At 48.6% G+C, this 26301-nt stretch overlaps 2 protein-coding genes across 6 annotated transcripts in view; one reads left to right on the top strand and one right to left on the bottom strand.

The window, feature by feature from the left end:
* The window catches only part of SPATA21 (spermatogenesis associated 21), a 41157-nt gene extending 35939 nt beyond the window's left edge, over positions 1-5218 (bottom strand). The window contains exon 1 of the mRNA XM_024356611.2: positions 3127-5218. The gene's annotated coding sequence lies outside the window, so the exon portion shown is untranslated. The remainder of the gene's footprint in view (positions 1-3126) is intronic.
* A 944-nt stretch (positions 5219-6162) lies between these two features.
* On the top strand, positions 6163-26059 carry NECAP2 (NECAP endocytosis associated 2). Of its 5 annotated transcripts, none has more exons than XM_513068.7 (8): positions 6163-6866; positions 9641-9741; positions 13874-13978; positions 14064-14145; positions 15097-15205; positions 17811-17988; positions 21792-21867; positions 24823-26059. In XM_513068.7, exons 1-8 carry the CDS (start codon positions 6775-6777, stop codon positions 24869-24871), a joined length of 792 nt encoding a protein of 263 aa, XP_513068.3. In that variant the 5' UTR covers positions 6163-6774; the 3' UTR covers positions 24872-26059. The 5 variants fall into 5 exon arrangements, with proteins under 5 accessions (XP_513068.3, XP_001154060.3, XP_016810364.3 ...); XM_016954875.4 differs by having other exon boundaries at positions 6701-6788; XM_016954879.4 differs by lacking the exon at positions 21792-21867 and adding an exon at positions 7179-7311 and having other exon boundaries at positions 6715-6866.
* Positions 26060-26301: the final 242 nt, after the last annotated feature.

Below are 26301 nucleotides of genomic sequence, written 5' to 3'. Positions count from 1 at the left end.
ATCTTCCCACCCCAAACCCAGCCCTAGGTAACCACTAATCTACTTTCTGTCTTAGTGGATTTGTCTATTCCGAACATTCCATATAAATGGAATCATACAATATATGGTCCTTGGTGAGTAGCTTCTTTCACTTAACATCATGTTTTCAAGGTTCATCCATGTTGTAGCACATATCAGAATTTCATTCCTTTTTATGGCTGAGTAATATTTCACTGTATGGCTAGATCCCATTTTGTTTATCCATTCATCAGTAGATAGAAATTGGGGTTGTTTCTTTTTTCTTTCTTTTTTTTTTTTTTCGAGACAGAGTTTTGCTCTGTCACTCAGGCTGGAGTGCAGCAGTGCGATCGTAGCTTACTATAGCCTCAAACTCCTGGGCTCAAGGGATCCTCTCCCCTCAGCCTCTGAGTGGCTGCTGGGACTACAGACGCATGCCACCATGCCTGGTTCGTCTTAAAAATTTTTTAATTTTAAATAGAGGCGAGGTCTCATTAGGTTGCCCAGGCTGCTCAAAGTCCTGAGCTTAAGTGATCCTCCCACCTTGGGCTCCCAAAGTGCTGGGATTACAGGTGTGAGCCACCATGCCTGGCCCGTTTCCACATTTTACCTATTATGAATAACACTGCTATGAACATTCATGTACAAGTTTTTATATGAACATACATTTGCATTTCTCTTGGTTATGTATATAGGAACGGAATTGCTGAATCACATGTCAACTCTATTTTTAGCTTTTGAGTAATTGCCAGACTTTCTCAAAGTGGCTGTATCATTTTACCTTCTTACCAGCAGCATATGACTGCTCCAATTTTTCTGCATCCTCTCCAACACTTGTTATTATCTGTCTTATTTATTTATTTATTTTTTGAAACAGGGTCTTCCTTTATCACCCAGGATGGAGTGCAGTGGTATGATCATAGCTCACTGCAACCTCCAACTCTGGGGTTCAAGGGATCCTCCCACCTTAGCCTCCTGAGTAGCTGAGACTACAAGTGCACACCACCACACCTGGCTAATTTTCAAATATTTTGTAGATGGGAATCTCACTATGTTGTCCAGGCTGGTCTTGAACTCCTCGGCTCAAGGGATCCTCCTGCCTCAGCCTCCCAGTGTTTTGGGATTACAGGCGTGAGCCACTGTACCGCCTTACTTGTCTTTTTTATCATAGCTATCCTAGTGGATGTGAGTGTAAAGTGTTATCTCATTCTGATTTTGATTTGCATTTCCCCAATGGCCGATAATGTTGGACATCTTCATGTGCTTATTGGCCATTTGTCTATCTTCTTTGGAAAAATGTTTATTCAGAGCCTTCGTCCTTTTTTTTTGAGATGGAGTCTCACTCTGTCACCCAGGGTGGAGTGCAGTGGCCTAGTTCCAGCTCACTGCAACCTCCGTCTCCCGTGTCCAAGCAATTCTCCTGCTTCAGCCTCCCTAGTAGCTGGGATTACAGGTGTGTGCCACCACACCAGACTAATTTTTGTATTTTTAGTAGAGACGCGGTTTTGCCATGTCGACCAGGCTGGTCTCAAACCCCTGACCTCAGGTGATCTGCCCACCTCAGCCTTCCAAAGTGCTGGGATTACAGGCGTGAGCCACCATGCCCGGCCCCCTTTTTTTTTTTCAGACAGGGTCTTACTCTGTCCACAGGCTGGACTGCAGTGGCATGAACGTGGCTCACTATAGCCTTGACCTCTTGGGCTGAGGTGATCCTCCCATTTCAGCCTCCCAAAATGCTGGGATTATATGCATGAGTCACAGCACCCAGCCTGCCTCTGTCCATTTATATTGGGTTGTCTTTTTATTATTGCATGGTAAATGTTCTTTATAAATTCTAGATACATGTCCTGAATCATATATATGATTTGCAAAAATTTTCTCCCATTATGTGGATTACATTTTCACCTTTTTGTCTTTTGAAGCACAGAAGTTTTAAATTTTTGTAAAAGTCCCATTTATCGGCCTGGTGCGGTGGCTCACACCTGTAATCCCAGTACTCTGGGAGGCTGAGGCGGGCGGATCATGAGGTCAGGAGTTTGAGACCAGCCTGGCCAGCAAGGTGAAACCCCATCTCTACTAAAGATACAAAAAATTAGCTGAGTGTGGTGGTGCGTGCCTGTAATCCCAGCACTTTGGGAGGCTGAGGCGGGCAGATCACCTGAGGTTGGGAGTTTGAGACCAGCCTGACCAACATGGAGAAACCCTGTCTCTACTAAAAGTACAAAATTAGCCGGGCATGGTGGCACATGCCTGTAATCCCAGCTAGTCAGGAGGCTGAGGCAGGAGAATTGCTTGAACCTGGCAGGTGGAGGGTTGCAGTGAGCCGAGATCGCACCATTGCACTCCAGCCTAGATGACAGGGTGAGACTCTGTCTCAAAAAAAAAAAAAAAAAAAACAAAAAAAAAAACAGATAGGGTGCAGTGTATACTGCTCAGGTGATGGGTGGACCAAAATCTTACAAATCACCACTAAAGAACCTACTCATGCAGGGCAAGGTGGCTCACGCCTGTAATCCCAGAACTTTGGGATGCCAAGGGGGGCAGATCACTTGAGGTCAGGAGTTTGAGATCACCCTGGCTAACATGGTGAAATCCTGTTTCTACTAAAAATACAAAAATTAGCTGGGCATGGTGGTGTGTGCCTGTAATCCTAGGTACTTGGGAGGCTGAGGCAGGAGAATCGCTTGAACCTGGGAGATGGAGGTTGCAGTGAGCAGAGACTGCACCACTACACGCCAGCCTGGGCAACAGAGCAAGACTCCGTCTCAAAAAAAATTACTAATGTAAACAAAAAAAAAACCACCAAAAAACAAAAACCTTAGTCATGTAGCCAAATAACACCTGTACCCCAATAACCTATGGAAAAACAAATAATAAATAAATAAATAAAAAGTTTTGAAATCAGGAAGTGTGAGTCCTCCAACTTTGTTGTTTTTCAAAATTCTTTGGGTATTGAGTGCCCCTTTTATAAGTGGTTTCCTCATCTGAAAAATGGGAGAATTTCTCTTGGAAATATCTATGATGGCAGGAAAATACAGCAGAGAAAGATAAGTGGCATATCATATATATGTCTGGAGGCCGTCAGGGAAAGCTTGTTCACCTCACACCCCACCTTGGCCCTGCACCTACCAGAAATCAGCTGGATGAGTCACAGTGAGATTTTCCACCCCTGCTCACCGCCTCGCACATAGGATGGACTCTGTCTGAGCCTATACTTTGCCTGTTGGCTTGAATTGGATTTGTTTGGTATACAGGGCAGTTAAACTGGGAATAGATGGCAGGTCCAATTATTCTCAGCAGCAGAGGTTTAGGAATGCATTTCAGGAATATCCAGCCATGTGGTTAGGGTTTGAGAATAAGGCAAGGGGCTGTGTGACCTCCAACTACTGGACAGTGTCATTTCCCCCAGCTTGTCACTGGTTCAGTGGCCCCCATTACACAATGAAGATAACAATCATTGCCTTGCCAACTGCACAGTGATTATTGTGCCAGGGTACTCTCTCCCAGAAAGCCTTCCCTGACTCTCCCCAGACTGTGTGGGGTTTCTTCTCTTTGCTCCCACAGCCCCCTGTGAATTTGCTTCATTACAGTACCTTTCATTCTGCGTTGCCAATGACTGCTTTTCTCTCTGTCTCCTCCAGTCTGCGAGCTCCAGGATGGTAGGAGCTGGATTGGCCACAACTCAGTGACCCCAGTACTCAGCACCTGGCATAGGGTATGTGCTCGATGCCTGTCTTTGTTAGACTGAACAGAACTGAAAGTGCTCTGAATGGCTGGGTGCGGTGGCTCACACCTGTAATCCCAGCACTTTGGGAGGCCGAGGTGGGTGGATCACTTGAGGTCAAGAGTTATAGACCAGCCTGGCCAACATGGTGAAACCCCGTCTCTACTAAAAATACAAAAATTAGCCAGGCATAGTGGCGCATGCCTGTAATCCCAGCTACTTAGGAGGCTGAGGCACGAGAATCACTTGAACCTGGGAGGCAGAAGTTGCAGTGAGCCGAGATCATGCCACTGTCTTCCAGCCTGGGTGGTAGAGTGAGACTTAGTCTCAAAGAAAAAATTGGAAAATAAGGCCAGGTATGGTGGCTCATGCCTATAATCCTAGCACTTTGGAAGGCTGAGGCAGGAGGATCTCTTGAAGACAGGAATTCAAGACCAGCCTGGGCAACATAGCAAGACCCCCGTCTCTACAAAAAGTAAGAAAATTAGCAGGGTAGGGTCGTGTGTGCCTGTAGGCCCAGCTACTCAAAAGGTTGAGGCAGGAGGATCCCTTGAGCCCGGGAATTTGAGGCTGCAGTGAGTGATGATCGCACCATTGCACTCCAGTGTGGGGTGACAGAGAGAGAGAGAAAGAGAGAGACTCTGTCAAAAAAAAAAAAAAGAAAAGAAAAAAGAAAAGAAAAGAAAAGAAAAATAACCAATATTTGCAAAAATGTGAAGAAATTGAAACCCTTGTGAACGTAAATGGTGCTGCTGCTGTGGAAGACAGTTTGGAGGCTCCTCAAAAAGGTGAGCAAGGCCGGACATGGTGGTTCACACCTGTAGTCCCAGCTACTTGGGAGGCTGAGTTGGGAGGATCACTTGAGCCTGGGAGGTTGAGGCTGCAGTGAGCCGTGATCATGCCAGTGCATTCCAGCCTGGGCAACAGAGTGAGATGCTGTTTCAAACAAAACAAAACAAAACAAAACCACTAAACATAGCATTATTGTATAACTCAGCAGTTTCACTCCTATGTATACACTCAAGAAAATGGAAAACAGGACTAGAACAAGTGTTTGAACACCAATGCTCATAGTAGCCCGATTCCCAATACCAAAAGGTGATAACATCCCAATTGTTGACAGATGAATGGATAAACAAAATATGGTATATACATGCAATGGAATATTATCCCTCCATTAAAAGGAATGAAATTCTGATCCATGCTACATGAATGAACCTTGAAAACTTGATGCTAAGTGAAATAAGAAACACAAAAGCCCAATATTGTATGATTCCACTTATAAGAGGTATCTAGAAAAGGCAAATTCATAGAGACAGAAAGTAAAACAGAGGTTACTAAGGGATGGTGCAGAAGGAAATGGGAAGTTATTGCTAATGGGTGTGGAGTTTCTGTTTGGGATGATGAAAAGTTCTGGAAAGCATGGTATAGTTGCACAATATTGTGAATGTACTTAATTTCACAGCATTGCACACTTAAAATGGTAAATTTTATGTTATGTATATTTTACAATAAAAATGTAAGTGGTTAGATCAATCCTATAATAAAAAGCTTATAAAAAATGAGTAGAAATGGCCAGTTGTGGTGGCTCACGCCTGTAATCCCAGCACTTGGGAGGCCGAAGTGGGCGGACCACTTGAGGTCAGGAGTTCAAGATCATCTTGGCCAACCTGATGAAACCCCCGTCTCTACCAAAAACATACAAAAACTAGCCAGGCTTGGTGGTGGGTGCCTGTAATCCCAGCTACTCGGGAGGCTGAGGCAGGAGAATCGCTTGAACCCGGGAGGTGGAGGTTGCAGTGAGCCGAGATTGCACCACTGCACTCCAGCCTGGGCGACAGAGTGAGACTTTGTCTGAAGAAAAAAAAGAAAAAAAAAAGTAAAAAGGAGAAGGAGAGTGAGAGAGAAAAGGAAAGAAGGGGTGGGGAAAGTTTGGGGTATTCAGTGAATCAGAGGTTTGGGATCAGCTTCACCCCACATAGGGGCTGGCACATTGCAGGCACTCAACTAGCGGAATGAATGAGAGAATGGTAGGGAAGGAGGGATTTTGAGAATTTGGCTAGGGTAGACATTGTATCTCCCAGAATATTCTGGGAGAAATCGAAGTTAAGACTGGAATTCTTCTTCTTCTTTTTTTTTTTTTTTTTTTTTTTGAGACAGAGTCCCGCTCTGTCACCCAGGCTGAGGTGCAGTGGCACAATTTCAGCTCACCGCAACTTCCGAATCCCGGGTTCAAGCGATTCTAGTGCCTCAGTCTCCCAACTAGCTAGGACTACAGACACACGCCACCAAGGCCGGCTAATTTTTGTATTTTTAGTAGAGACGGGGTTTCACCATGTTGGCCAGGCTGGTCTCGAACTCCTGACCTCAGGTGATCCGCCCGCCTCAGCCTCCCAAAGTGCTGGGATTACAGGCGTGAGCTACCAAGCCCGGCCTGGAATTCTTCTTAAATTACTTGTGTTACTAAACTTTACTTCTTTGAATACAACTCGTTGTTGAGGTTTGGCCACACGGGGCCCTGAGCATATAAGTGGGTTCCCCTAGGGGAAGCATGGAGGGTGGTAGGGTAATGGCATCTATTTAGTCTGGTGGGTCAGGTGCCAGCTGAGCCTTACAGTCAGGAGAGGGAAGGATATTCAGGCAGAGGAGGCGCCGAGGCAAAGGCTGGAGGACAGAGATACTGCAGGGTGGGCTACAGCTTTGCCTCTCGGTCAACTGGGCCCCAGGCCTAAGAAACTGAAGCGATGGGGATGATCCACACCCAGACCACGGGTTACAGAGGGGTCTGTCCATGGCGGGCGCAGGGCGCTTTCTTTGGGTCGGAGGGTGTCTGGAGGGAAGGAGAAGCCTCTGGAGGGAGGGAGAAGCCTCCGGAGGTCGCCCGCCGCGTGTCTTGAGCCGGGTTTCCAGCAGAGGGCGCACAAACGAGGCGGTGCTGAGGCCCGCGAGCTGCCGCTCTAGCCAAAACCTGGTCAGAGAGTCGCACCGCTTCCGTCCGTCGGACAGAGGAACGGTGGAAGGAGCCGGAAGTTCGGTGGGCTCCAGGCGTCGCGATGGAGGAGAGCGGGTACGAGTCTGTGCTCTGTGTCAAGCCTGACGTCCACGTCTACCGCATCCCTCCGCGGGCTACCAACCGTGGCTACAGGTGACTACCCGCCGCCAGACCAGGCTAGCTCCAATTTAACCCTTTCTCCGCCACCCGGACACACCCACTGCGGGAACCGAGGACAGCCCTGGCCAGTTTTGGGGCGAGGGGGAGCTAATGCTGCTGCTTCTTCCAGTTCCAGGCCCGAGCAGGGAGGCGGATCCAGAGTTTTGCCCGTCGCAGTACGACGCACGGGACTCCTGGCGGCGGGGAGGGCGTTAAAGCCGTATCTAGCGCTTAGGGACCCCGGTGGGCTGCCGGGTACCCTAAACTTGGTCGGGGGTGGTGATGTCACAGACGCTTCTCTTTCAGCGCTAACCGGTGGCCTTGAAGGGATCCTCGAAAAGCCTTAAGCGGGGAGGTGCCCTATCACAGACGGAAATCCCCGAGAGGAGGGGAGGGAGCCCAGAGCCGGCTGAAAGGACCGGTCCCGGGGAGCTTTAAGGTGACGGTCGAAGCCCAGGGACCCCTTCCTACCCAGATCCCTTCGCACGAATTTCACCCTTGATCACAGCCTGGAGCAGTTGGGAGGACCCCATCTATATTTCTCTGGTCTCTACCTGAGACGAATAAACACACACGCTTGTAAACATACAGAGTATCTCTGCAAAAGAACACAGGAAACTGCCCTAGGGGAGGGGAACCGCCCTTGGAAGGAAACTTCCTTTCCCTTTTGTGCTGTTTGCGTTTTACTACTCTTAGTATGCGTTATCTATCAAAACGACGAAAAATATTAAAAGAAAAAAGATACACTTCATACAGACAACCTGGCCTATGGCTATTTTGTGCCACTGAGTGGTGGTAGGGAGTGCTCGTATTTGCGGGGGCCTGGGTGGCTCTTGAAGGCGATGGTTGTCCAAGTTTTTCGGAAATACAGGATTGGTCTGCACCCCAAGAATGATGGAGCGTCCACATTTCTTCTTGTTACTTTCCAGTTGTGTTACCGTGGGCTCATAGCTGATCTTATGGTGAAAAGATGCGTTAGTGAACATTACATTCATGACATATTTTAAAATAGTATGAAAACAAAAACAACAATAACCAAAATACATTTGTTTTCTGTCATCAAACTGTGGTTGGACCATCAAACCATTGATGGTCGTCTAGCCCCATCTCCTGTTGGGTCTTTTTTTTTTTTTTGAGACAGAGTTTCCCTCTTGTTGTCCAGGCTAGAGTGCAATGGTGCGATCTCGGCTCACTGCAACCTCCGCCTCCCGGATTCAAGCGATTCTCCTGCCTCAGCCTCCCGAGTAGCTGGGATTACAGCCATACACCACCACACCCGACTAATTTTGTGTTTTTAGTAGAGACGAGGTTTCTCTATGTTGGTCAGGCTGGTCTTGAACTCCCTACCTCAGGTGGTCCACTCGCCTCGGCCTCCCAAAATGCTGGGATTACAGGCACGATCCACCGCGCCCGGCCCCCTATTGGGTCTTTAGTAGGATGGATTTGGTTCCTCTTGGTGCCCCAGAGAGCGAGGTTATGAATTGTCAGGGCTGGCTGGTTTAGCTTAGAGGAAACTACCAGTGCCTGCACTTAAGTCTTGGAGCTCTCCTTAGCCTGAATCTCAGGTCTGGTAAGAGGAACAGGAACTGAGTCTGCTGATTTGTGAATTGAGAATCTGCATTTGTGCAGCCCTCAAGACAGCCGCGTCCAGGGTTCTTGAGAACTGGCATAGGGACTTCTAAGAAAAGCCTCCTGGAAACACCTGCGGTTCTTGCTATTTGGGGATTTAACTGACCTTTTCTTAGAACTAAAATGTGAAGTTAATGCTTTAAAAAGTCAAAACAGCTGGCTGTGGTGGCTCACGCCTGTAATCCCAACACTTTGGGAAGCCTCGGTGGAAGGATCCCTTGAGCCCAAGACTTCAGGACCAGCCTGGGCAACATAGACCCTATCTCTATAATTTTTTTTAATTGGCCTGGTGTGTTGGTACACACCTGTAGTCCCAGCTACTCAGGAGGCTGAGGTGGGAGGATCTCTTGAGCTCAGGAGGTTGAGGCTTCAGTGAGCCGTGGTTGCGCCACTGCACTTCAGCCCGGGTGACAGAGTGAGACCCCGTCTCAAACAAATTAGAGCCAAAAGAGGCATTGCTGTAGGTTCATGGTTTCCTGGGTTTCTTCCTAAGGACCCATTCACTTTTCTCACATGTACTGTTGTTCTCCTTTTCTCTTCTGGTGATTGTTCCATGCTGTCTTTTTCTTTCAAGATAGTCTCACTGGTCTCAAATGGTTGCTCTGACTGCTGCAGTCAAGCAGTGTCAGAAACAGAATCAGGCCCCTGCAGCTGCTGCTTCTATAGAAAGGAAACTGGAAGGAAGTCCTACGTGGAGGAGGACACTGTGGTCTAGAGAGGGGTCACCAAGTGACAACCCAGTGTGTTTTTGTATGGTTCACACCTAAGAATAGTTTTTACATTTTTTAAATGGTTTGGAAAATTTTTAAAGGAGAGTATTTCATACTGGGAACATTATATGAATTTCAGATTTCAGTGTCTACACTTTGATTGAAATACAGCTGTGCTCAGTAGAAAATAGTTAAGATACCTAAAGCATCACCACGTGCATGTTCTGTACTGATTTTACCCTACAGCAGCCGAGCTGCCTTGTTGTGACAGGCTGTGTGGCCTGTAGAGCCAAAGATATTTACTGTCTGACTCTTTACAGAAAATGTTTGCCAACTCTTGGGCTAGAATAAGCAGCCCTTTCCATTCCCAGCATTGGGGTCACACAGCAGGAGCCTCTGGCAGAGATTCAGTGGTGTTTGTCCCCTTAGGGCTGCGGAATGGCAGCTGGACCAGCCATCATGGAGTGGCCGGCTGAGGATCACTGCAAAGGGACAGATGGCCTACATCAAGCTGGAGGACAGGACGTCAGGTAACCGCAAGGGAGGCTGCATCAAGCTGAGGGGCCGCACCCCACTTTATGAAGGGAGAGGTGGCCTGGTCTGGCCAGGCTGCTCAGGGGTCATGGGAACCTGTCCTGAAAAATCAGAGACGTGTGTGTACCTTTAAGCTGTACCATTCCCCCACCTTAGTTGTAGAAAGTACCGTCTCCAGGTGTAAAAATGAGTATTTCATGTCAAACACTAGTTCCTTTTAGGAGTCCTCAGGAAAATGTGGGGGCCAAGGAGAGGAGACCGCAGCTTGGTCCTGGTAGGAAGTAGGAAGCCCTGGAAGTGGCCTTGAAGACAGGCGGGTGAGGATGCATAGCCCTCTGCCGCTGGGCTCTGCTTCCTACTGAGGAATTGTTTATCAATGCAGCGGTAACTCCCAGAGCTGACCACACCCATTAACCGAAGAAGCTGGAAACTGTCCTACTCAGCTCTTTCTGTAGTGAGAGGACGAGCTGAGCTGGGTTGTGTTGGGGTCAGCTGGCAGAGATCGTCTTGGGGGAAACTTCACAAGTCCTGGGCCACCTGTGCCTCTGGGTGAGCTGTGGAGGGCAGTGCACCTGGAATCCCCCAGCCGAGACCCCTAGTGGGGTCGGACACAGTGTCTGCTCAGTCAGGTGCCACAACATTCGGTCATTTATTTTTTCTAATATGTAGAGATTTTCCTTTGTAGAGCAGAAGAGAAAGTGCAAAAGTTTAGAGAGAGAACTGGCTGCCTCTTCTCAGAACTATGTTCTGCCTGAGCTGCTGGATGTGGGGTGAGCCACATGACCTCTGGGGCCTTGGCCGCCTCCTTGTTGAAATGGGGATCATATTAGTTCCTCCTTCATAAGATTGTTGGAGAATAGGAAGTGAGCAGATATTTCTGTAATGCTTTACGGACTGCGAGGCAACCCAAAGCATTGATGTGTTCTTCGGGAACTTGGGTACTGGCGGCAGAGGAGTTTGGAGAGGCAGCTGCCATGGCCAGACCAGAGACTTTAAGCTGGAGAATTGCTGGGACACCCCAGGTAGTGTCATAAGAGAATGGTAACACCTCTTGTTCTCTGAGGAATTTGGTAACTGCGACTTTATTTTAAAAAATCATTTTTTTTTAGACGGAGTCTTGCTCTGTCACCCAGGTGGAGTGCAGTGGCACGATCTCGGCTCACCACAACCTCTGCCTCACAGGTTCAAGCAATTCTCTGCCTCAGCCTCTCGGGTAGCTGGGATTACAGGCGCCCCCCACCACGCCCAGCTAATTTTTTTTGTACTTTTAGTAGAGACGGGGTTTCACCATATTGGCCAGGCTGTTCTTGAACTCCTGACCTTGTGATCCGCCCACCTCGGCCTCCCAAAGTGTTGAGATTACAGGTGTGAGCCACTGTACCCAGCCAGCTGTGACTTTAACATGACTCCCTAACGTAACAGCCACTGCCTAGGGTTGAGCCTCCCCTGTGGGACCCACCCCAAGGTGCTCTTAGCTCAAGGTCATGCCTGGGTCATGTTAGTCTCTTACTTTCCCATGAGGTAATGAGCATATCACTCTAGGCCAGGCTTTCTCAGCTTCAGCACTGTTGACACCTGGGGCCAGATGAGTCTTTGTTTTGGAGAGCTGTGGAGCCCAGTGAGGACATTTCACAGCATTCTTGGCCTATGTCTAGCAGATGCCAGTAGCACCCCCCAAGTTGTGACAATCAAAATTATCTCTAGACATTGCCAGATGTCCTCTTGGGGACAGGGGAGCAAAATCACCCCTGATTGAGAACTACTGCTGTAGGCTGAAGGAATCTTGGTGAGGTTGGAACACAAGGCAGATAAATTGACAAGAAACCACAGACTCTAGGGCTGTTGGTTTTGAATCAGTTCAGCCTTGATTACAAAATTACCTCTTGCCTGGGCATGGTAGCTCATGCCTGTAATCCTAGCACTTTAGGAGGCCAAGACAGGTGGATCGCTTGAGCCCAGGAATTCCAGAGCAGCCTGGGCAATATGGCAAAACCCTGTCTCTAATAAAAATACAAAAATTAGCCAGGCGTGGTGGTGCACACCTGTGATCCCAGCTACTTGGGAGGCTGAGGCACAAGAATCACTTGAACCGAGGAGGTAGAGATTGCAGTGAGCCGAGATTGCGCCACTGCACTCCAGCCTGGGTGACAGAGCAAGACTGTCTCAAAAGAAAAACAAAAAAAAGGCCGGGCACGGTGGCTCACCGCCTGTAATCCCAGCACTTTGGGAGGCCAGTGCAGGCAGATCACCTGAGGTCGGGAGTTTGAGACCAGCCTGACCAACACGGAGAAACCTTGCCTCTACTAAAAATACAAAATTAGCCGGGCGTGGTGGTGCATGCCTGTAAACCCAGCTATTCGGGAGGTTGAGGCAGGAGAATCGCTTGAACCTGGGAGGTGGAGGTTGCAGTGAGCCGAGATCGTGCCGTTGCACTTCAGCCTGGGCAACAAGAGTGAAACTCCATCTTGGAAAAAACAAAAAACAAAGTTATCTCTAAACCACAGGATTCAGTAGAAGATATTTGGTTAAATACTTAAGGCACCAGCCAGGTGTGGTGACTCACGCTTATAATCCCAGGGCTTTGGGAGGCCAAGGTGGGAGGATCGCTTGAGACCAGGAGTTAGAGACCAGCCTGGGCAACATATCAAGACCCTATCTCTAACAAAAATTGAGTGGGCATGGTGGCATGTGCCTGTATTCCCAGCTACGTGAGAGGCTGAAGCGGGAAGATTACTTGAGCCCAGGAGTTCGAGGCTGCAGTGAGCTATGGTGCACTGCACACTGCACTTCAATCTGGGCAACAGAGCATGACCCTGTTTCTTTCTTTCTTTTTTTTTTTTCTTGTCATGTTGGCTGGAGTGGAGTGGCACAATCTCAGCTCACTGCAGCCTCCAACTCCTGGGGTCAGGGATCCTCCTGCCTCAGCCTCCCAGGGAGCTGGAACTAAATGTGCATGCCACCATGCCTGGCTTATTTTTGGATTTTTTGTAGAGACCAGGTTTCACCATCTTGCTCATGCTAGTCTCAAATTCCTGGGCTGGGCTGGGTGCAGTGGCTCACGCCTGTAATCTCAGCACTTTGGGAGGCTGAGGCAGGCAGATCACCTGAGGTCAGGCATTCAAGACCAGCCTGGCCAACATGGTGAAACACTGTCTCTACTAAAAATACAAAAATTAGTGGGGCGTGGTGGTGCATGCCTGTAATCCCAGCTACTTGGGAGGCTGAGGCAGGAGAATCACTTGAACCTGGGAGGTGGAGGTTGCAGTGAGCCGAGATTGCGCTGCTGCACTCCAGCCTGGGTGACAGAGGGAGACTCCATCTCAGGAAAAAAAAAAAAAAAAGGTATAAATCAAATTCCTGGGCTCAAACAACGCACCCCACTTCAGCCTCCCAAAGTGCTGGGACCATACCCACGCCATGACCCTGTTTCTAAAAAACAAAACAAAAAATACTAAAAGCAACAACAGACGTCAGCACATGGGAAAAACTGATGCCAGTCATAAATGCTCGTGGAAATTTTATGTTGTGCCGCACTGTCGAGTGCTGTAGTTGACAAGGTGATGTGTTTCACAAGGGCTTCTTTTAAAGCTAGTCACGCTTGCCCTGTCTCAGATTGAATTAAATCAGCCTGCTTCAGATTCCCTATGGGTGTGAAAACTTCCTCCCTTCTTTCCTCGGGGCTCACTGGCCCCTCTTATAGTCCTGCCTCAGGTACTAGCCTCTTCAGCAGGTGTGATTACCTAGGCCAGGGTTCACCTGTTCTAGGACACTCAGGGTTCAGGTAATATAAGTGGGTAAAGCAGATGGAACGGATGGGCTAGCAGCTCCAACTTATTCTCAGGTGGGCTTGGAGGCTCAGCATTAATAAAGCTTAATTTTAAGAGAGGCCAGGCAGAATACCAAACTGTGAGCTAGATTTGACCTGTAAGCTCTCTGACTTAAGCCTTTCCTTGGTTATATTTTCTGTGTCTTCCCTTTAGCAAGAATGGATTCGATTTGAATCCCACAGTAAGGTTTGCCGATCTGTCTCAGCTGGTTAGAGATGCCTTGCGGGCAAAAGGCCCAGTAGTGTGGTAGAAACACTTGGCTGGAAGGGGGCTCAGGGCTCAGCCTAACCTGTGCTTTCAGGGGAGCTCTTTGCTCAGGCCCCGGTGGATCAGTTTCCTGGCACAGCTGTGGAGAGTGTGACGGATTCCAGCAGGTACTTCGTGATCCGCATCGAAGATGGAAACGGTAGGCATGGGTCCTGGTGCTTCCTCCTCTTGGGAAAGGTTTTCTCTGCCTTTGGAAGGTGGGTTGATCATGTGTTGTCCCCCAGGGCGACGGGCGTTTATTGGAATTGGCTTCGGGGACCGAGGTGATGCCTTTGACTTCAATGTTGCATTGCAGGACCATTTCAAGTGAGTGGGTCTGGGAGACACATGCTCATGCCCCTCCCTTCTTTCCCTGGACAGAATGATCTCCCAGGTTAAGATACCCAAGTGTTTGTGTGTGATTTGTCTGGCAGCAGAGACTCAGGAGAACCCAGGACAAGCCACCTCTCTTCTCTGCCAATGTTCATCTCCGCTGTAAAGCCTTCTCTTTTACCTGAGGCTCATCTCTACCATCCCAGCCTTCGGGCCTGCCACCTGTCTCCCCTTACCAGTCCCTTGAGCAGCCAGAGTCCTCATCAGGCTCCTGTGGCCTTTCTGGGCCTGCTCCTCCATGTAATCAATGGCGCTTGGATTCCCAGGGCACCCAGCAGATGCCCTGATGTCCTTTTCTGAAGCTAAGAGACAGGGCAGGAAGTCCTCCTCCACCATCTGCAGGGCTTGAACTCAGGCTGCCAGTGAGTGGGCTGTGCACGGCCACTCACGTGGGCGCCTCTGGCTCTTCCCTTACCGGTGCTGCTGGGTGGTGTGGTATGGAGGGTGGGGGACTTTTGTGTTGCCCTCTACTTCTGGGTATCTGTCTTGTCCCCCCGTCTGCCTTCTGAGTGTTTGAGGGTGTGTAGAGACCGCATCTTAGTTCTCATGTCATATACTGTAGAGGGAAGGGCAGGCTCTCATGTGTCCTAGAGACAGTGTTAGGACCCTCTACGTAAGTGATCTCGCTGCATTCGTAGCCATCTTGAAAACCTATAGAATTGTGGGCATATTTTGCTGATGAGGAAACCAATGTGCATGCCCCTACTTAAGTGTCAGATCGGGATTTGAATTCGGGCCTCACTCCCAAGCCTGCACTCTTTCCAGCACCTCGTCTCACTACGAGGCTCAGCCTGGACTGATAGCAGGCAGTAGTGAAGTGAGCCAGTGATTGCAGGGCAGCTGGTCTCTTCCTTCCTCACCTTTTTCCTCATGTTCTCTCCCCAGGTGGGTGAAACAGCAGTGTGAATTTGCAAAACAAGCCCAGAACCCAGACCAAGGCCCTAAACTGGACCTGGGCTTCAAGGAGGGCCAGACCATCAAGCTCAACATCGCAGTGAGTTCTACCCTTGCTTGGCTGTGGTGATGTGATACTTGTGGCCACCCAGCCCCAGAGCCCATCGCTCTTCTTACAGTTCAGCTCCTTCAGTTCAGCAGATGTTTAGTGAGCATCTGCCTTGTGCCAGGTCCTGCATCGGGGTGAACGAGAGACCTCTGTTCTCATGGAGCTCAGAGTTGAGCTGAGACAGGCAGGTTAAAATGTGATAACAACATGGCAGGAAAGGTTCCATGACTAAGGGATGCCCTGGGTGCCGTGGGCTCCTAGAGGAAGGGTGTGCAGCCCATAGTTGTGGGAACCAAGGAAGGCTTCCTGGAAGAAGGGACCTGTAGGCAAGGGAAGAGTGATCAAAGAGTGGTTCACACAGAGGAACAGCAGGTGCAAAGCCTCTGAACTGAGAAGGAGCATCAGTCATTTGCTGCCAGAGGTGGTGTTTCTGTCCTAGCTATTAGAGTGCATCAGGAGGGACCTGTGTGCTCATCCCAGGCTGTGTCTTGAATAAGGAAGATTTGGGAGAGTTCTGGCAGGAGGGCGTTGAGGTGGGCGCTGGGAGTCCTGGGCAGCTTGTGCTGATGGTGTTGTCCTGGCTCCTGTGTCTTCATTCTGAGCTGCTCTGCCTCTGGCTTCCCCCCGTCAGCTCCTGTTCATAGGAACAGGTTGGGCTGGGCTGGGCTGGGCTGGGTTGCCTAAAGTTGGCCTTTACCTGGCTGCAAGGGTGGAGAGGGGAGATGAGGTCAGAGTCATGATTGCGGGGACCCAAGGACCAAGTGGATTGGTTTTTGTTTTTGCTAGGAATACTGTGTTGAGGTGGATTTGTTTTTTCAAGAAGCTTTGTAACTCTAAAATAATGCTTTTCCTCTTTACTTACTCTTTCTCCTCTTTTCTGCTTCGTGCTGGTGATGATTTGGGATCCTTGAAGTTGGCCAGCTGGCCCTTAAGAGAGAAATGCAAGTCCAATCCAGTGGACTGGTTGGGATGTGATTCTTTCTCTCGCTTGGAGGAAACTAACATTTAATGAGCATCAGCTGAGGGCCAGGTAGTGTTTTTTTGTTTTTTTTTAGGCATTTCTCATGTGAATTAAACATCCTCTCCCTTTCCTCCATGAGATGAGGAAATGGAGGCTTAGGGAGGGTTGGGGACTTGCCCAGGGTCACAGAGCTAGAAATAACTGGCACAGCTGTGCTCACACTGAGGTCTTTGAGGTCTTTTGACTTCAGGGCTGGACTTACGATTTTATTAAGCTGCTGCTTTCCTTACAAGTAGGGAACACATTATCTTCATCTGTGTAACTTGTGCTGGTTTCTGGCTCATGCTTGGTGCTCAGTTTTTTTTTTTAAAGCATTTTCTTGAAGTATAATGTGCATGTAAAAAAGTGTACAAATCATAAATGCAGAACTCTGTGAAATTTAAAAAATCTAATTTATAGGCTGGGAGTGGTGGCTCACGCCTGTAATCCCAGCACTTTGGGAGGCTGAGGTGGGCGGATCACCTGAGGTCGGGAGTCCGAGACGAGCCTGACCAACATGGACAAACCCTGTCTCTACTAAAAATACAAAATTAGCCGGGCATGGTGGTCCATGGCTGTAATCCCAGCTACTCCGGAGGCTGAGGCAGGAGAATTGGCTTGAACCTGGGAGGTGGAGGTTGCAGTGAGCTGAGATCGAGCCTTTCATTGCACTCCAGCCTGGACAACAAGAGCGAAACTCTGGCTCAAAAAACAAAACAAAACAAAACAAAAAACCCAATTTATAAACTTGCACCTTGCTCAAGATGCAAAAGATTGTCAGCACTCTGGAAACACCTCTCCTGGCCCCTCCCAGTAACTACCCTGAGTAACCCCATCCTGACTTCACATACCCTAGATTTTGTTTGTTCTTAACTTTCATGAATTGAATCATACACCTAATCTTGATTTGGAATGATTTCTTTCTTTTACTCAATGTAATTTTTGTGAGAGTCATCCATGGTGTTGCGTGTAGTTTGTTCATTCTCATTGTTGTGGCACGTACCATTGTGAGAATTCACCCGATTTATTTATGTTTTACTGATGATGGACATTTGGGTAGTTTCCAGTTTGGGGCGATTACAAATAATGCTGCTGTAGATGTTTGAGTTCATGTTTTTGGTGCATATATGTATGATTTCTGTTGGTTTATACCTAGGAGTGGAACTGCGGAGTCATAAGTTTAAGTTCCTATGTTGAGCTTTATAATCCTTTCAAATAATTTTTCAAAGTAGTTTTACCAGTTTACACTTCAGCCAGCAGCGCCTGAATGGTTACTTCATATCGTAGTCAATACTTGATAATCTACATTTTAGCCATTCTGGTGAGCGTGTAATGGTATATCATTATAGCTTTGATCTGCATTTCCCAGATGAATGAAGTGGGGGTGCTGGGTTTTAAAATGGACCTTATTTGTGAGAGATTCAGAATGATGATGCACTAAGTATAGCTCATAGCAATGGAGGTGCTAGGTAGGACCATCTTTTGGTTACACAGATGTTGGGGGTCTGGGGTCACCTTGGCCCTCCTTGTGGGGTTTTCTGATAGCATTGGGACTCCAGCAGAACGGGCTGATTTGCATTCCTCTTCCCTCTTTAGAACATGAAGAAGAAGGAAGGAGCAGCTGGGAATCCCCGAGTCCGGCCTGCCAGCACAGGAGGGCTGAGCCTGCTTCCCCCTCCCCCAGGGGGGAAAACCTCCACCCTGATCCCTCCCCCTGGGGAGCAGTTGGCTGTGGGGGGATCCCTCGTCCAGCCAACAGTTGCTCCCAGTTCAGGTTAGTGCTCAGTGGGTGACTGCTGCATCAGTACCTGCCGGCTCCTCTTCTCCCTGGCAGCCAGGCCCCATGGTTTCCCCCCCCGTTACACACATGGATTGATCATGTAGTACTTGTCCGTGTCAAAGAAGGCAGGCACCCAAAGCTCATTCTGCACACGCTGGGTAAGGGGCTTCTCCTACTTGGCCTTTAGGGCGTCTGCCCTCCCCTGAGAGGCCAGGGCTGCGACTTGTTTGTTACTGTGAAATCATCAACATGTCGGTTCCTGGTTCCCAGTGTCTGCTCAGTGGGTATTGAGTGAGTGGGTAATGGAGACACAGTCTCTGCTCACGTGTAGTGAGAGAGATGAGTCACAGCACAGAGACCAAATGTGTAGGGCCTAGACCCACCATCAGCTGCTGTGATCTGGAGAGGTTTCATGAAAGAGGTGACATTGATCTGGACCTTGAAGGAAGGAGATAGAGTGGGAGTGGTTGGCATTCCAGGCAGAGAGAAGAACAAGAATGAGGCCCAGACTTTTAGACACCTGGTGTATTTAGGGAGATGGGTACAGCATAAGGTGTGCCAAGGTGAGTGGTGGGAAATGAGATTTTGTTTGGAGTGAGCACCTCGGGTGTGGGAATCTGAGAGCATTTGCCCTGGCAGTTTGTGCTGAGGAGCCCTTAGGAGACCCTGGGATTCCGGAAGCGAGTGTCTAGTGTCAGCCTCTGACCACGCTGGGGTGCCAGCCCTTTTCCTCTACCTCCCCGCGCCCCCCACCGCCCGCCGCCCCGCCCAGCCCAGCTTGATGCTCCTGGCCTTCCCCAGGCTGGGCGATTGTCACCAGCGTGCCTTCTGCACACAGCTCTCCCCAGCTTGCAGGCAGGAAGCCTTCCTGCTTTACTGATTCCTAAGCCTCCCCAACATTGGCTGCCCTATCTGGAGGTCAAGCTTCAGACTTCAGTCCTGTGAGGAGAGTGGCAGGAGGGGAAGTCAGAGAGCCCCTGCCCGGTACCAGGAACTGTTCTTTAAGTGCTATTTCTCAGAGTGGGGTCATAGGACCACTTGCTTTGGCATCGCTGGGGGATGGGGGCAAGAATCTGCATTCTTGTGTCTTTTTTTTTTTGAAATGGAGTTTTTTTGCTCTTGTTGCCTAGGCTGCAGTGCAATGGTGTGATCTCGGCTCACTGCAACCTCTGCCTCCTGGGTTCAAGTGATTCTCCTGCCTCAGCCTCCTGAGTAGCTGGGATTACAGGCATGTGCCTCCACACCCAGCTAATTTTGTAATTTTAGTAGAGACGGGGTTTCTCCATGTTGGTCAGGCTGGTCTTGAACTCCCAACCTCAGGTGATCCGCCCACCTCAGCCTCCCAAAGTGCTAGGATTACAGGCGTGAGCCACTGCACCCGGCCCTTATGTCTGTTCTTGTTTGTGTGTTGACTAAAGTCTGAGAGCTACTACCTTAGGCCTTCCTAAGCAACCAAGGTTGCTGATGGATATTTATTTATTTAAGATGGAGTCTTGCTCTGTCACCCAGGCTGGAGAGCAGTGGCATTTTCTCGGCTCACCGCAACCTCCGCCTCCTGGGTTCAAGTGATTCTTCTGCTTCAGCCTCCCGAGTAGCTGAGATTACAGGCACGCACCACCACGCCCAGCTAAGTTTTGTATTTTTAGTAGAGACAGGGTTTCACTGTGTTGGCCAGGACGGTCTCGATCTCCTGACCTCGTGATCTGCCCGCCTCAGCCTCCCAAAGTGCTGGGATTACAGGCATGAGCTACCGTGCCTGGCCTTGCTGATGCATTTTTAACAGCATTTTAATTTTAATATGGTGCACTTGCTGTGTGCCAGGTAGAGTTCTAGGCACTGGTAGGTATAGCATCCAGTTTCAGCTCTCAAGGGCTTGTTTTCTGGTGTCTGAGACAGGCAGTTAGCATGTCAACAAACAAAATGGTGTCAGATAATAAGTCATGAATATCAACATTTATGAAGCACTTACTATATGAACAATATGGTTGGGTTCAAATTTCAGCTTACTAGCTTTGTGATATTTATTTATTTATTTTTATTTTTTATTTTTGAGATGGAGTTTTTTGCTCTTGTTGCCCAGGCTGGAGTGTGATGGCGCAATCTCGGCTTACCACAACCTCTGCTTCCTGGGTTCAAGTGACTCTCCTGCCTCAGCCTCCCAAGTAGCTGGGATTACAGGCATGCGCCACCTCACGTGGCTAATTTTGTATTTTTAGTAGAGACGGGGTTTCTCCATGTTGGTCAGGCTGGTCTTGAACTCCTGACCTCAGGTGATCCTCCCGCCTTGACCTCCCAAAGTGCTGGGATTACAGGCATGAGCCACCGCACCTCGCCTACTTATTTATTTTTAAGAAGGAGTCTCACTCTGTTGCCCAGGCTGGAGTGCAGTGGCATGATCTCAGCTTACTGCAACCTCCGCTTCCTGGGTTCAAGCAATTCTCCTGCCTCAGCCTCCCAAGTAGCTGGCATTACAGGCATGCACCACCATACCTGGCTAATTTTTGTATTTTTAGTAGAGACAGAGGTTTCACCACGTTGGCCAGGCTGGTCTCGAACTCCTGACCTCAGGTGATCCACCTGCTTCTGCCACCCAAAGTGCTGGGATTACAGGCTGAGCCACTGTGCCCAGCCCAGTTTTGTGATCTTTAGAAAATCACTTCTCCATGCCTCATTTTTCTCATCTGTAGGATAGGGGAAGTAATGATACTTAAAATATAAGTTTCTTGTGAGGATCAAATAAGCTGATTTATGTATAGCACTTAGAACAATTTTTGGAACATTCTAAGTGCTCACTGAATGTTAGATCTCATTTTATTAATATCGTTATTGCCACTATATGCTGGACCTGTTCTAAGCATTCCATGGATATTTAATCTTCACACCAGTCCTATGGAGTAGTTCCTGTTATTTTCAGCATTTTAGAGGTAGGAGAATGGAAACTGAAATGACCTGCACAGTCACGTGGCTCATCCCAATCTGTCTTTCCCTAGGGGCTGGGGTGAGGTTCACAGAAGATAATGTGCCTTGAGCACTTGGTGAACTGTAAAACTCTAAACCATTGAGGGCCCTAGTTTTATCTGTTCTCCTGGCCCAGAGCAGATTAGAAATAGCAACTTAGTGCCAAGGCGGAGGGTGGCAAACACAGGCCCTTCAGAAGGGCAGTTGGCAGCACTGGGGGAGGTGCCTGAAAAGCACAAAAGCAGGCATTGTAGCCCCATGGCGTCGCCTACCTTGGTGGAGAGATAGGATTGAGCTTCTGTGTGAGCTCTTTGGAATGCTCTTCCTGACCCCTAACCAGTTCGGGGCCTGGGACTTGGCACGTGGCTGGCACATAGTGTTCTCAGCCAGTTCATCCAGACATGGTAGTGCAGGCTTGATATGAAGATGATCTTGCGGTTTTGGTGGACATTCTCCATTCAAGAAGCTAAGACGGGTTATAGTAAATTTTAAATAGATTTCAACATAAATGGTTGATAACAAAGTCAGCTTCAGGTATGCATGTTAGATGACGTGAGACTAACCACCCATCCTGCGGGCACCCCTCGTTCCACCTTGTATGTGGCTTTCTGCGTTTTCTCCAGAGCGCACAAGGGCTGGTGAGAAGATGCTGGAAGTGTGGCAACTCAGGGTGTTTTGTTGCCCAAAAGCATGTCTGGTGTGGCTTTCCCAGCTACCTGGTGTCATGAGACTGATCACTGAGTCTCATGATTTGGTCATTGAAACAACCAGAAAGACAGGTCTCTGACTTCTCTGTCCCCTCTTCTCTTCCTACGGGTCGGACTCGGGAACATCAATAGGAGGTACTTCTGTACCCTGGCCACAGCCCAATCCTGCCACCGCTGACATCTGGGGAGACTTTACCAAATCTACAGGGTAAGGAGGGCCATGTTCTGCGGAGGGGCTGGGGCCAGGGCCGTTGCTCTACAAACCTGGTATTGTTCCACATGCCTGCCTTCTGGTGTTAGGATTAGGAGTAACAGTTTTAATTTGGATGTTTTCTTTTCTTTTCTTTTTTTTTTTTTGAGAGGGAGTTTTGCTCTTGTTGCCCAGGCTGGAGTGCAATGGCATGATCTTGGCTCGCTGCAACCTCTGCCTCCCAGGTTCAAGCTATTCTCCTGCCTCAGCCTCCTGAGTAGCTGGGATTACAGGCACCTGCCACCACGCCTGGCTAATTTTTTGTATTTTTAGTAGAGATGGGGTTTTACCATGTTCGTCAGGGTTGTCTTGAACTCCTGACCTCAGGCGATCCACCTGCCTCGTCCTCCCAAAGTACTGGGATTACAGGCATGAGCCACCGCGCCTGGCCTGATTTGGATGTTTTCAAGCCAGCCAGAGGACAGAGCCCCAGTGTGCCTGCTTTGGGTGGCACACGTCTTTCCATGGAGGTTTTGCTGCTTTCCAGTGCTATATAGCCTGGGGCAACCCTTTGCAAATCTGGGCCTTTAAACCGCCTTCCCAAGTGCTTTGGCTTGTCCCCAGTACCTCCTTCTTCTATACCCCATCCCCCACCTTCCCCAAAATAGTGGACTGAGAGTTCAGACCCAGGCTCCAGCCTCAGCCCATCCTCATAGAACGCCTGAGGCAAGGTGGCTTGTCTTCTCTGACTCCATAAGATCTCAAGACTTTACTTGGGGCCAGGGTGAAAAGATACTAAATTCCTACTGCACTATTATTTACATGGACAGATTCTAGGACAGGGGTCAGCACACATTTTCTTTTTCTTTTCATGTTTTGAGACAGGGTCTCTCTCTGTCACCCAGGCTGGAGTGCAGTGGCACTATCACGGCTTACTGCAACCACATTCTCCCATGTTGCTGGCTCTACAGGTGCACATCACCATGCCAGCTATTTTTTGTATTTTTTCATAGATACGGGGTTTTGCCATGTTGCGCAGGCTGGTCTTGAACTCCTGGGCTCAAGCGATCTGCCTGCCTCGGCCTCCCAGAGTGCTGGGATTATAGGCACGAGCCAGTGTGCCCAGCCACATTTTCTGTAAAGGACTAGATAGCAAATAGTTTAGACTATTCAGGCCGTGTGGTCTTCGTTCTAGCTACTCAGTTCTGCTCTTGTTGCACAAAAGCAGCCACAGACAATATGTAAACAAATCAGCATGGCTGTGTGCCAGTAAAATTTTATTTACAAAAATAGAGGCATGGGCTGGGCGCGGTGGCTCATGCCTGTAATCCCAGCACTTTGGGATTCCCAGGCGGGCGGATCACCTGAGGTCAGGAGTTCAAGACCAGCCTGGCCAACATGGTCAAACCCCATCTCTACTAAATACACAAAAATTAGTTGGGCGTGGTGGGGTGGTGCCTGTAATCCCAGCTACTTGGGAGGCTGAGGCACGAGAATTGCTTGAACCCGGGAGATTGCAGTCAGCTGACATCATGCCACTCTAGTCCAGCCTGGGTCACAAGAGCAAGACTCCATCTCAAAAAACAAATAAACAAACAAAAAAAGCAGAGGCGTGAAATGAGGACTGTAACCCTTTTCCTGTTTGCCCTGAGAAAACTTGCCAGTGGCACTTCAGACTGCAGCGTTGACCCTGAGATAACTTTGCCACAAAATGTATTGTTTTTATATTATTTTTGCATCACTCTAGTATATCAGCTTTGGAACAAAAGACATTCTATTTATAGCATTCTGTTTTTAATAGTGGTATTTCCATTTACAAAATATAGTAATTCTGTTTTTTTTTTTTTTTTTTTTTTGAGACAAGGTTTCACTCTGGTTGCCTAGGCTGGAGTGCAGTGGCGTGATGTCGGCTCACTGCATCCTTGACCTTCCAGGCTCAGGTGGTTATCCCTCAGCCTCCTGAGTAGCTGGGACTACAGGCAATTGCCACCACACCCGGCTAATTTTTTGTATTTTTAGTAGAGGCGGGGTTTTGCTATGTTGCCCAGGCTGGTCTGGAACTCCTGGAATCCAGCAGTCCGCCTATCTCAGCCTCCCAGAGTGCTGGGATTACAGGCGTGAACTACCATGCCCGGCCCAAAATATAGTAATTATTGATTACTGAAAAAGTCAAATCCTAGAAAACGCAGCATTCTTACATGTGATGTTAACATCGTTCTTGAACAGTTTTTAGCCTAAGATTCATTTGAGGAGTCTGATTTTTCCAAAATAGACAGTTCTGATTATTCAGATGATTCTGAAATAACTCCAAGAACAGTTTTTATATTTTATTTTCACGTTGAAAATCAGTCAGATTTGCTTCAGCCTCAAAGAGCATGTTTATGTAAAATTAAATGAGGGCTGGCAGTGAGCTATATTTTTTCTACATGGGAAAGGGGTTAAGACTCTTCGGCCAGGCATGTTGGCTCACGCCTGTAATCCCAGCACTTTGGGAGGCCAAAGCAGGCAGATCACTTGAGGCCAGGAGTTCGAGACCAGCCTGGGCAACATGGCAAAACCCTGTGTCTACTAAAAGAAATACAAAAATTAACCGGTCATGTAGTTCCAGCTACTAGGGAGGCTGAGGTAGGAGGATCGCTTGAGCTCAAGAGGTTGAGGCTACAGTTGGCCTTGAGTGTGCCACTGCATTCCAGCCTGGGCGACAGTGAGACCCTGTCTCAAAAAAAAACAAAAACAAAAAAACAAAACCACAAACAAAAAACTTTGGTAAATACAGTTACATTAACTATTAAAAAAAAAAAACCATCGAGGGCCAGATTTGGTCTCTGTGCCAGAGTTTGCTGACTGCTGCTCTAGAACATTTAAGGAAATGGCTTCTTAGAGCTTTTTCTGTCCAGAGAGAAACCAACTTTTATCTGCTTTGTATTTTCAAAGATCTGAACTCCCCCACCCTTCCCTGTCTTCTCTTTACAGATCAACTTCCAGCCAGACCCAGCCAGGCACAGGCTGGGTCCAGTTCTGACCTGAGCACAGTTTTTCCTCATGTGACTTCTGGGAAGGCGCTCCCTCGTCTGGGCCAAAGGAAGGAGGACGAAGCCCTCCTCAGCTGGCCTGTGTTTGGGGCATGAATCTCTCCTCTCCTCCTTGTCTGGCTCTGTTGACAAACTGGGCATGTTTGGCAGTAAATTGGCACCGTGTCACACTGTTTCCTGGGATTCAAGTATGCAACCAGAACACAGGAGAAGAAAAGCTCCAGGATCCCTGTCCCCATCTGTCCTCTTGATGTGAGAGAGACTCTGAGACTTCTTCCATCGCAATGACCCGTATTAAACACAAGCCCCCAAAGCAAAAGAAGAGGTTGAGTTTGCTGCCAGGATTCAGATCAGGCCTTCCCAGGGTCTGCAGGTGTCACATGATCACAGTTCAGCGGGAGGCTTTCCGTACCCACACTGGCTGTAGCCACTTCCGTCCATCTGCCCTCCAGAGGAGGGGTTTCTTCCTGATTTTTAGCAGGTTTAGAGGCTGCAGCTTGAGCTACAATCAGGAGGGAAATTGGAAGGATTAGCAGCTTTTAAAAATGTTTAAATATTTTGCTTTGCTAATGTGCTGATCCGCACTAACTCATCTTTGCAAAAGGAACCGCTCCCTCGGCGTGCCCCAGCAGGGGCCTCTGAAGGGATTCCTCACTGTGGGCAGCTGCCCTGAGCTTCAGGCAGCAGTGTTCATCTCTGGCCAGTTGTCTGGTTTCCATGTATTCTAGGCCAGGTAGGCAACACAGAGCCAAGGCGGGTGCTGGAAGCCAGACGGAACAGTGTTGGGGCAGGAAGGTGGACGCTGTTGTCATGGAGCTGTGGGAGTTGGCACTCTGTCTGCTGGTGGCCCTCTCGGCTCACATGTTCACAGTGCAGCTCCTGGCAGACTTGAGTTTTCTCTTTGGTGGTTTCTAAAGTGCCTTATCTGCAAACAACTTCTTTTCTCCTTCAGGAACTGTGAATGGCTAGAAGAAGGAGCTCAGTAAACTAGAAGTCCAGGGTTGCTTGGTTTACTGGTTTATAAGAAATCTGAAAGCACCTCTGACATTCCTTTTATTAACTCACCTCTCAGTTGAAAGATTTCTTCTTTGAAAGGTCAAGACCGTGAACTGAAAAAAGTGTTGGCCTTTTTGCGGGACCAGATTTTTAAGATAAAATAAATATTTTTACTTCTGTCATTGTATGTGAAAGATGAATGTGTTTCTGGTCGCGTGGCTGTTAAACTCTTCAGGGTGCCACAGCTAGACTCACGGCCACTTCTCTCACCACTGACCAAGTGTCCAGATTGAAAGTTCAGGGCTGGGGTGTGAGGCTGGCCAAAGTGAGGAAATGCAACCTTGTTGTCTAAGGCAATCGGTACCTTCTCTCCTGTGTTCTCTAGGATAGTACAGTCTTTTCATCATCCTTTGGCTGATGTGGA

Source organism: Pan troglodytes, chromosome 1 (genome assembly GCF_028858775.2).
Source record: "Pan troglodytes isolate AG18354 chromosome 1, NHGRI_mPanTro3-v2.0_pri, whole genome shotgun sequence".
In the NCBI taxonomy this organism is placed as follows: Eukaryota; Metazoa; Chordata; class Mammalia; order Primates; family Hominidae; genus Pan; species Pan troglodytes.
This window is presented reverse-complemented; position numbering and strand designations above follow the sequence as displayed.

Excerpts from the sequence above, each read along its gene's own strand:
- NECAP2 (XM_001154060.7), top strand. The coding sequence starts at position 6,775 with ATGGAGGAGAGCGGGTACGAGTCTGTGCTCTGTGTCAAGCCTGACGTC. Across the intron at positions 14,146-15,096 it reads GCATTGCAGGACCATTTCAA|GTGGGTGAAACAGCAGTGTG; the intron begins GTGAGTGGGTCT and ends TTCTCTCCCCAG. Across the intron at positions 15,206-17,810 it reads CCATCAAGCTCAACATCGCA|AACATGAAGAAGAAGGAAGG; the intron begins GTGAGTTCTACC and ends TTCCCTCTTTAG.